At 38.0% G+C, this 12,102-nt stretch overlaps 1 protein-coding gene across 4 annotated transcripts in view; it reads right to left on the bottom strand.

Annotated features, from left to right (window-relative positions):
* Positions 1-12,102, bottom strand: part of rho-4 (rhomboid-4) — a 28,966-nt gene that overhangs the window by 10,719 nt on the left and 6,145 nt on the right. For 2 of the 4 annotated variants that reach the window (XM_034972297.2, XM_034972298.2), the window contains exons 2-3: positions 3,522-3,780; positions 1,429-1,470 (exon numbers count right to left, since the gene is read on the bottom strand). In XM_034972297.2, coding sequence (XP_034828188.1) covers positions 1,429-1,470; positions 3,522-3,780 — 301 coding nt within the window. The remainder of the gene's footprint in view (positions 1-1,428; positions 1,471-3,521; positions 3,781-12,102) is intronic. The other 2 variants (XM_034972300.2, XM_034972301.2) reach the window with 1 other exon arrangement.

Raw genomic sequence — 12,102 nt, 5'->3', positions numbered from 1 at the left:
CACCTTTGAAAACACTATGGGGAAATTTCAGGCATGCAGGTTTCCTCACGATGCGTTCTTTCACCGTTAAAGCGAGTGATTAGCGTTTCTATCGTAAGTGATTTCCATTATACATACATGTATGTGGCCGGCTTTAATCATGTATTAAGACGATGTTAGGTCGACTAGTTTCGAACCCATTCGGGGATTTTTCACGGGGACTCAGTTCGCGAAGCGTCGCGTTCCTGATGGGTTGGAAACTAGTCGGGCCAACATCGACTACATACGTGACAGCGATATTTAATTGCTTAAACGCACATTGGTACTGATTCTGAGCACAACTAAATTTTAGAGCTTTCGCATTCTCTTCTTACTACTATAATATGAAAATGACAGACATAGTTTGACAGTTTAATTTAGAGCCGTCAAACTTCGTGACTTTAGCTGCCAGTCGCGAGCGTATCGTTTAAATTTGTAGCGTGCACTAAATTTTTACCCTCTAACAAATAAACCTGGAATAGCGGTGGAATAGTAATACTCTGTTTTGTCTTTCTCTGTCATCAGTAATTTGACATTTGAAGGCAAAACACAAAACATAGTATAACTATTCCACCGCTATTCCAGGTTTATTTGTTAGAGGGTAAATGTAAAATTCATGTTCCGTTCTTTTTTAGCAATGTTAAAAAGAAGAGGATGCAGATACTCTAAATTTAGTTTAGCGAAAAACAACAGAATCAGCGCCATTACTCCGAAAAGTTAGAAGTGCGTGCCCGGGACCGACCTCCCGACAAGGCCGACGTTCTAACCACTAGACTATCACCGCTCGTCCAACTTAAATTATAGCAGTTAGTAAAAAATATAGCAACACCAAGATGACAGTACGGGGCCACAACAATAATTATGGGAACCAAAAAAACTATGAAATTTTGAAACAAAAAACTTGATGATATACCACAGACCACCCCGTCCAAAGACGTGCACTATGGACGCCATGTCTGATATTGGTACTGATTCTGAGCACAACCTAATTTTAGAGTATTCGCATACTCTTCTTACTAATATAATATGAAAAGGACAGACGCAGTTTGACAGTTTTAAATTTTATTTTTAGATGGTAAAACCCGTGATTTTAGCGCACAGTCGCGAACTGTTTAAATTTGTAGCGTGCACTAAAATTTAGAGTCTTTAATTAATGTAAAGTTCATTTTCTGTCCCTTTTTAGCATTGTTAAAAAGAAAAGGATGCAGATACTCTAAATTTAGTTTAGAAAAAGACAACGGATTCGGTGCCATGGGCAATAATTTAGATAAAACGCTCAGTGGCCAATTTAAAAAAGAGTGATTTAAAAAAGCATCGATATCCAAAGCGGTGGTCTATGATATAAATGACAAACAATAAACGAATGAAAAACCAACGACACAAATCAAATTTAGAAAAATTTAAAAGTACCGCCATCTGCAGAGGACACCGCGTGGAATCCTGTCCACCTGTCTACCAAACAAAATTAGTCTTTATATATATGTGCTGTAGAAACAAAATGCTTTGTAACAAGTATCAGCGTGCTGCGTACTAAAATATATACGTAAAATCACACTAGAGAATCTATGTTTCAAGACTTATTGTTGTAAATCTTGAAAATATGAATATAAACTTCAACAGTTTTCTCAATTTATGTAAAATTTTGTGGTTCACTATAAGTTGTCACTTGTCGTCACGTTGGCACCATTGCATTTCACACAATAATAAACCGTAAGTGCTAAGGAATAAGCATAAGGGACAACTTATAGTGAACGGGCTGTAGCGCTGATTTTTTTGTACAACAGAATACTCAATAGTACCATCCAGGTTGTACACAAATGTCTGAATTATACTTATAAAAAAATTGAGAATAATATAGCGTTCATTGATGCATTAAAAAAAATCCTAATCGAAGAAGCCTATTACAAAATTAATGACTATATACTTGACGATTAATAAGCGCCGTCTCCCTACTAAAATTGCTGTGCAATTGTAAAAATAATTGTTTGTTTAATAGTACATTTCTCTAGTGTGACCTTAATTTTAACAGAGAATGTTTTTAATTTTACAGCATTGCACATGCGGAAGACGAGTGACAGAATCTATGTGCATGCTATTTCATAAAAGTTTCATACAAAAGAAACCTAATATTTATCTAGTTAGTTGCATAAACAAGAAATAACACTTGACTAACTATCACAACTTTGGTACAGTACCTACCTACTACTACTTTTATATAAGTCGCATCGGCAAAATGCGTTTGTGCACTCATCCGTATCCGGTTCGTTTCCGTGTTTTTTAGGGTTCCGTACCTCAAAAGGAAAAACGGAACCCTTATAGGATCACTTTGTTGTCTGTCTGTCTGTCGGTCTGTCAAGAAACCTACAGGGTACTTCACGTTGACTTAGAATCACGAAATTTAACAGGTAGGTGTGTCTTATAGCTGACATTCGGGGAAAAATCTGAAAACCGTGAATTTGTGGTTACATCACACAAAAAAAAATTAAATTGTGGTCATGAACTAATAATCAGTATTTTCAATTTTCGAAGTAAGATAACTATATCAAGTGGGGTATCATATGAAAGGTTTTCACCTGTACATTCTAAAACAGATTTTTATTCATTTTTATGCATCATAGTTTTTGAATTATCGTGCAAAATGTCGAATAAATACGACTGTAGTACGGAACCCTCGTTGCGCGAGCATGACTCGCAACAACGAGGCCGTCACACAAATACGAACTCATTCGATTCGTATTTTGACGGAATCCGTGATTTCACGGATGACTGCACAAACGGCCTAACCGGCTAACACTGACTAAACTATTCGGTTTTACGGTACACCAATGAAATACAGACCTTATTGCGTGACGTTAAAATTTTAAACACAAGAGCAAAAGAGACTCTTGCTATCTCGCTCATAATTTACGCGTACAAAACATGGCGCATAGAAGCAACCAATAGCGGACAGACGCGCGCTATGATTGGCTGAGATATTTTCGCGCCATTCAAAAATAGAGTTTCTGTTGCAAGTACATCCGCAGGTCCCTACAAGAGACCTATGTCCAGCAGTGGACGTCTATCTGTTGATAGTGATGATGAGGCCACCGGTGTAACTTATAAAAGTGGTAAAGTTCTTGCAATTCACGAAGACGAGTGAAATTTACTTGTGGTTACGTCGTTTACGCGGAATTACGTAAGTGTGCGTGCGTGTCACTTATCAATCGCGAGCAAGCGTTCGCAAACGTACACATTACGTATACTGATACGACTTAAGGGTGCCTGTCCACTGAAGCGGAGTGGATTGAAGATGTTCTGAGCAAACCAATCAGATTGTCAGTAAATAATGTAATAATTTTATTCCGTCATCTGAAATACTCTGATTGATCAACTATACACATGTCCGCTCTGCTCCGCATCAGTGGACAGGCACCCTTAACACTAGCATGAGCCACTCGCTTTCGTGAAATGCAAGAACTATAAGTAGTACTGTACCAGGCTTGCAGAATCGAAAAGAAACTTACCGATCGTATCGATAGGATCTCGATGCGGTATAATCGAGTGGACATATCGCGCCACGAAATGCCCGAACACCGCCTTGAGGTCTGGGTGCTTCATCATGTCGACGAACTCTGCGAAGTCGAGATACCCCGAGTTATCTCTGTCAGCTAGAGCCATGATCTTCTCCACCACATTGTCTGGTAAATCATGGTCGTACTCCCGGGACTCGATGATCTCTTTGAGCTCCACGTATGATATTCGCCCGTCATGGTCGCGGTCGTACTGAAAAAATGGTCAAAATTAATTTAATTTCGACTTGCCTATAATCTACACTAATACTAGGTGATGCCCGCGACTTCGTCCGCGTGGATTTACGTTTTTCTAAATCCCGCGGGAACTCTTCAATTTTCCGGGCTAAAAAGTAGCCTATGTGACTTTCCAGGTCAACTATACCCATGCAAAAAATCACGTCGATCCATTGCTCCGTTGCGACGTGATTGAAGGACAGACCAACAAACCAATAAACCAACAAACGAACACAGTTTCGCATTTATAATAGGGATAGTGATACTAAATTATGAAACAAAAATGATCATTTGGGGCCACAGATACTTAGTATCGATAAACATTTAACCCAGTAGCCGGCAGGAACTATTGTACATCGACCTTTAGAAAGAGATTTCAGCTTCGTAGAGCATCGTCTATGACAGAGACAACGCTCTACGAAATCGCTACCTCTTTCTAAAGGTCGATGTACAATATTTCCCGTCGGATACTGTAATTTAAAAAACATGCGTAGTGTGGTACTAAAACGGACTCCACTCGGTATTTGCTGTATCTGTGGCGGGGACAGAAACACAGCACAGATCTTCCGTGGGTCTCCAAGAAGTTTCGGAAAGGAAAACAATAAAAGGTTTGGCGAAAATACTCAAAATGTGTGTGAAATGTGAATCGTAAATTCGTACCGCTTTACAATGTGTTAATCTGGCATTAGGTCAGCGCAAACACGGATGAGTAACCTACTAACTCACTTTAAAGCTAATGTTTGAACTGCACATTATAGGTGATATGCCTATCGTACAAACTACAAAGTTACCGTTATCAACGGTGGTTATCACCGCCACGTAGGTTTAGTGGCTCCACAGACCATCACCTATAGACGCCTATATAGCCGGACACCCCCAATCGGATTTAATAAAACTCTTTCAATAGTATCGATATTAATATATAATTCTGCACACTTATTATGAACAATAAATACAATTATGAACAACACGTATTGTAGTACTTAGGAGACACTTTTACTAACCTTTCGGTTTGGATGCTCGAACAGGATTAACTTAAAAACTAAAGAGCTGTCCGGACCGAATATCATGTTTTACATTCATTCAACTGAACTAAAAAGAGTATGTGATTGAGCTGAACTGAAACTGAATTGACCAATGAGATTCCACTTAAAATTCCATCCAATGCGATCCTTCTAAAATTCAAGGCCGTTTTAAAAAGGTACGTGATTTGACTCAAACAATAAATTATTTAAGTCAAATCTTGCACCCTTAATTTTTAAACCGTAACAACATGTTGGACTGACCAATGAGATCCTCTCAAGATTCCATCCAATGAGATTCCTTCTAAACTTCAATGTTATTATTAAGAAAGTACGTGATTTGACTCAAACCATAAATTATTTAAGCCAAATCACACACCATCAGTTTTAAAATCATCACAGAATATTAGTATTATTTGGAAATCATGACATTCGGCCATCAGACACTGTGTAGCCTCCTGGCACACACAATCATCATTTGTACTTTTAAATAAATCATGACATTTTAGTTTTATTACAACACAACAAAAATACTATGACCTTACATTTTCCGGGAATATTATTGACATACAGAAAATAAAAATCATCTTTGTATTAGGTATATCACTCATACAAAATCAACTTCCTGTGTAAATAATAAAAACCACTGAACATAACATTTTCTAGGACATTATTAAAGAAAATAGGTAATTACAATTTATTATTAACATAAATAAAATCATCTTTGTATATATCATTCATACAAAATCAAATGCCTGTGTAAATAATTAAAAAAAATCCCTGAACATAACATCTTCTAGAACATTATTAAAGATAATAATTACAATTTATTAATAACAAAAATAAAATCATCTTTGTATATACCACTCATACAAAATCAAATTCCTGTGTAAATAAAAACCCACTGAACTTAACGTCTTCTAGAACATCATTAAAGATAATAATTACAATTTATTACTCGGATTCACTTTTACCAGCATCGTCAGAGCTACTCTGATCGGAGCTATGTAACTCTAAAGCTTTTATATGTATCCAAGGTCAGATTCTATCAGCTGCAATGACAGTTTTATAAGGTTTGCCTTTCTTAATGAAACCAGGAACATCTGTTATCCTATAGCGGTCATTGCCTAGAACTTCAGTAACTTTATATGGACCCACAAACTTCGACAGGAGCTTTGTACTTTTCTTTTTGTTATCAAAATTATTTCGTGAAATTTTCACTAAATCACCGATCTCATACTTAGTTGCGGGGATTCGATCTACATCATGTTTTTCTTTTTGTTTTACTTGATTTTTCTGGATATTATTACTAATTTGCTCTCTAACTTGTTGTAATTCTAAATTATTACTCGAATAGTTTTCGGTATTAAGTTTATTCGATAAAACATCGCGCAATTTAATTCCGAACATAGCTTCTGTCGCAGTTTTCTGTGTTGAAGCATTTACAGTGTTGTTGATGCCCCATTGAATTTTACTCAGACACTTGTCCCAGTCGCGTTCATGGCTTGCAAAGTTTTGTGCTGACAATGAATTCAAGATGGTTTGGTTAAACCTCTCTGCTTGCCCATTAGCTCTGGGACAAGCTACTGCGTTCAATATATGCTTAATACCAAGTGTCTTACAAAAGGTCTGAAAAGCTGTTGATGTAAAACTTGTGCCTCGGTCAGAAACAATTCTAGCCGGAACACTAAAGTCATAAAATAGGTTTTCTAAAACTTTAATTGTGTTTTTCGTTTTTAAATTTTTCACCGCTCTTACGAACACATATTTAGTAAAAGCGTCTACTACCGTTAGAATGTGGGTATTACCGTTTTTACTCCTAACAAAAGGCCCAAGATGATCTATATGAATCGTGTGAAATGGTATTTGTACTTTTTCTATGGGATACAAATGACCAGACTTTTGCTTTGACGCGCTATCTTTATTATAAGCACACTCTAAACATGCTGCAAGATATTTTTTTACAAATTTTCTTAGTTTAGGGAACCAGTACGAATGTTGTATTCTTTCTAGAGTTTTTGAATACCCTAGATGGCCAATTTCATCGTGGTTGGCACGACATATTTGCCATCGAGCACTTCGCGGAACGACTAGACATAGCCTATCATCTACCTTCCTATACACGGTATGGTCTCGTATAACATAACTGTTGCGAATGTCCTTACTTTCTTGGTCATTTTCGGGCTTAAGAATTTTGTATATGCGGGATATTTCGGGATCTGCTAATTGCAATGATAAAATCCAGTTTTCTTTGCTTATAGCATACACACCGACAGAGGGGCTATTATCTGGCTCCGCAGACAATCGGGTGTTTCTGCTCAGTGCATCCACGTGTGACATTTGAACACCAGGTCGATATTCAATATCAAATATGAACTCACTGATTTGCAACCACCACCTCGCTATCCGCGGAACGAGATCCCTCTTGGTTAGTGTAGTGCGTAAAGCGGCGCAATCTGTATAAATTTTGAAATGAATGCCTAACAGATACACGCGGAATTTCTTTAAAGAACATACGACAGCTAGCGTTTCTAGTTCGTAAGAATGCAGGTGTTTTTCTTCGGGAGTAGTCTGCCGACTGAAGTAAGCGACTGGTTTTAAAACCCTAGTATCCTTTTGCCATTGCATAAGTATACCTCCTATGCCTAATGCACTAGCGTCCGTGTGGAGTTCTGTCTCGAGAGTGGGATCGTAAAGAGCTAAGACAGGCCGACTGATCAACCTATCCTTTAAAGTTGAAAATGCTTGGTCTTCTGTATTAGACCATCGCCAAACAGAGTCCTTCTTTAACAAAGATGTTAATGGACGAGCAATCTCCCCATAACCCTTAATAAATTTCCTAAAATAACCAGTTAAGCCTAGAAATTGGCGGACCTCATGGACATTTTGTGGTGTCGGGAATTCCCTAACTGCCCTAATTTTTGATTCACTAGGCTGAATGCCTTGTGGGGAGATTTCATATCCAAGATAGCTGACAGTATTATCAAAGAATCGACACTTGCTCAGATTTAAGGTCAAGCCATATTCTCTAAGAAGTACTAACACGTCTTCTAGTCGTTGAAACATTTCATCAATACTTTTTGACGGAATTAAAACATCGTCTAAATAAGCTAACGCGTATTCAAACCGCCGGTTTCCGAGTATTTTGTTAACCATTCTCTGAAACACGGCTGGAGCATTTGCTAGGCCAAAAGGCATTCTTTTAAACTCGTAATGCCCATCGGGCGTAACAAAACCAGTGAGATGTTGACTTTCTTGGGCCATGGGGATTTGATAATACCCTGAAGCGAGATCAAGAGTCGTGAAGAAACTATTGCCACTGAGATTTGAAAGTTGGTCTTCTATAAGCGGCAACGGAAAACGATCCTTAATAGTCTTATTATTCAAGGCCCGAAAGTCTACGCACAGTCGCTGCTCTCCCGTTTTCTTTTTAATCATTAAAATCGGGCTGGCGTAGTCAGACTTCGATTCCTGAATAATATCATTTTGAAGTAATTCGTCAATAGTTGCTCGGACTTGCTCTCGTTCATGATGTGACAATCGATATGGACGGTAAAAAATTGGCTTATCATCTGCTAAATCAATTTTCATTTCTACATCAATCGCGCAACCTATTTCACTAAGGTTTGTAGCAAAACAATCGCGGTAGTCTTGCAGTAACAAATACAATCTATCCAATTGTTCACTATCCAATCCTGGTCCCGTTTTAATCTCATTTTTATTGAGAGGATTTACAGTAGATAAGTCTTTCACTATTCGATTTACATGACAGACTTTTTGTTCGCTGAACGGCGTGGCTCTAGCTATTAAAACGTTTGGTTTTAACGATATGGTATACGGCGTCAAATTAGTGATAACAACGGCTCCCTTACCATTGGTAATACTAAAAGCACCCTGCAATAGACAAAACTCTTTACCCGTTTCAACACTATTATAACCTTCGATAAACACATCTCCCGTGAAGCTACAGTTTGAATGAACAGGGACAGTACTGGTTTTTGAAACTTCAATCGTATTAGTAATATATAGCTTTAAAGTGCCTTTTGAATCTTCAGAAAAGGCTAGGTTTGGGCTTTTATAAAATGTAAGATTAGAGCTGTCTTTTAAAACGGTAATAAATGGCAATTCCGTAAAATTCTGTCCGATAATAAGCGAGGTCTGCATGTGAACATCATCTATAACTAGAACCTCAAGATCCGATTCAATTTCATCGACCCTAACAAACAAGTTTGTCTTATATAGAGGTACAACTGACGATTGTCCAAAACCTTTGACTACTGGAACATTATCAAAACTCTTAACTACATTAAGTTGTTCGGCATCAGTACTACGCAAGAGTGTACACTCGCTACCGAAGTCAATAAATGCTTTGAAAGATTTATCATTGATTACCACGGTTTTAAAGAATTTGGCGTTACTATCATTGTTAGAATCAATTTTTAAAATATTTTTCTCCGCTGTACTCTCCGCTTGGTTAGATTTAAGATTTGGGGACGCACGGGGCTCTAATTTACATGCCTCAAAATCGTGTCCTATTCGATTGCATTTTCTGCATTTGATAATGGGCCTAGGACACTTATAAAAAGGATGTCCCCTAGCTCGGCAATTGTAACAAGAGAATGAATTGACGCTAGTACCATTGCTGTTGGAATTAGTACTGTTAAAATTTGTGTTGGGATTAATAGAGCTTGGCCTCTGAGTAGTACGTTCATTTATTCTACTTTTAAGCGGTGGTTGAACTTTTTGGGATGCAAGAAAGCAAAGTAAATCTTCAGGTTCCGAACTATTTTGCGCCTGCGCCCCATTCCTAATCGAACGATCACTAATACCGTATATAATACAGTCAACAGCCTTCCGTCCACTAATTTCACATCTATTTAGTAATCCTAGTTTATCATAAAAATACTCACGAAGGCTTTCATCAAAACGTGAAGTCCGACTTAACATTTCTTCTAAAAGACGTCCATAATTTTCTTCACTAGGGAAAGCCTTCCTGAGTTTAACTTGCCACTCCTCCCAAGTGAAGACGACTGTTGGCAATGCCTCGAACCATCTTTTCGCTAAACCCGCTAACTTTTGCAAAGAGAAGTGAACAGTTTGTTGCTCGTCCCATCCATATATAGCCGCACATTCATTAACCTTTCGGAGCCAGCTTTCGATATTTTGAATTTTACTTGACGGATCAAACTCCGGGATAACATTGTTAAGGTTGTTGTAATTCCAGGAGTTTTTGGAAGGACCTCTTGAAACATGCTTAACTAACTTTAGGATATCCTTAGCAGAAAGTTCTTTTACACGCTTACGCATCTACTTAGGTACAACCTCTTCACTGGAACTAGAAGGAGACGGACTTCGCCGCCTATCCTTCTTTTTCTTAGAGTTACGCCGCGATCTCGGAGGCGTATCAGGTGGAGTACCGGGCTCGTCATCAGACATCATCATCATTACACCTCCCTGAAACACATATTCGGGACATAATCTATTCACACTCCTTACATAATAGGGTCTTGATCTTTAAACTGATGAGAGAATCGATAAATACAATATTTGAGAATAAGTCTTCTAAGTAGATAAATTTATGCAAAAATGTAAAAGTTTTCTATATAAGTTCTTCAATATAATTGCAGTAGTTTCATAAAGCAATTCAATTGACTTGATTCCAATCGTTAATACATAATACTAGCTGGCTCAAGCTACTAAAGGGTCCATAGAATAAGTATTATCCGACGACTAGCGACTCACTCAAAAAAAACCCAGTGGGAAGCATACCCACTCAATACACCAGTGAAGCCACTAGTACGTCCCCTAACCTAACACTATCTGACGGCCAGTGACTCACTCAAAAAAAACCAGTAGGAAACATACCCACTCATTAAATACACCAGTGAAGCCACTAGAACGTCCCCTAACCTAACACTATCTGACGGCCAGTGACTCACTAAAAAAAACCAGTAGGAAACATACCCACTCAATAAATACACCAGTGAAGCCACTAGAACGTCCCCTAATCTAGCACTATCCGACGGCCAGCGACTCACTCAAACACCAGTAGGAAACATACCCACTCCAACCAGTGAAGCCACTGTACGTCCCCTAAATTACTATAATCCGACGACCAGTGACTCACTCATGAACCAGTAGGAAGCATACCCACTCAATAAACTAGTGAAGCCACTAGTACGCCGCCTAAGCTAAATAATCCGATGAACAATTACGCAACGTGATGTTCATAATAATATGAATTAGGCAACTTTTCATGAAGACTATTATTAGTGAGAATAAATAACCTTACAGTTTATTGCTTGTAAGTAATTTTACAAAAAAAAATAGATCATCAAAATAATTAGTTAAGGGTATGAGATAATGAAGCAGAAATCACAAAAGGGAAAACGTGGTTTCGTTCAAAGTAGGTATCAGAAAATCACGATTATTGGTTCCATTTAGCTCAAACATATCCCATGCTATCGGAGGGTGGCCCCGACCAAGCTCAAGATATGTCATGCTAGTATATGTAACAATGCGCGCTACCGTACTGCTAGAGAGTAGCCCTAGCCACGTACATGCACACACACACTATTACACATAATTTAAACACTAACACATTATCAGAGAGTTGCCCTGACTTAATGTGCAGTGAGTCACGTAACCAACAAATCGCAACAGTGTAGATACATTATTTTATTCAAAGTGGGTAGGTAGGTAACAGAAAATTACGATCATTAGTTCCGTTTAGCCAAAACACATCCCGTGCTAACGGAGAGTAGCCCCGACCAAGCACACGATATGTCCCACCAGAATATGTAACAATGTGCGCTATAGTACTACCAGAGAGTAGCCCCAGCCACGTACCCGCACACACCGTTACACATAACCTAAACAACCACACATTATCAGAGAGTTGCCCTGACTTAATGTGTAGCGTCACGACTCACGTAACCAACGATCGCAAAATAATAAATTTGATAAGTTTGTTAAAAAAAAAGTGGGCGTTTAGCAATCTCGTTTTAGAATAAAATTAATTACAAGCAACTCTTTTTTTTGGATTCTTTGTCACTTCTGAGATTTAATAAAACTCTTTCAATAGTATCGATATTAATATATAATTCTGCACACTTATTATGAACAATAAATACAATTATGAACAACACGTATTGTAGTACTTAGGAGACACTTTTACTAACCTTTCGGTTTGGATGCTCGAACAGGATTAACTTAAAAACTAAAGAGCTGTCCGGACCGAATATCATGTTTTACATTCATTCAACTGAACTAAAAAG

This window comes from Maniola hyperantus, chromosome 9 (assembly GCF_902806685.2).
Source record: "Maniola hyperantus chromosome 9, iAphHyp1.2, whole genome shotgun sequence".
Lineage (NCBI taxonomy): Eukaryota > Metazoa > Arthropoda > Insecta > Lepidoptera > Nymphalidae > Maniola > Maniola hyperantus.
Note: the sequence above shows the minus strand (reverse complement) of the source record. Positions and strands in the feature narration are given on the sequence as shown.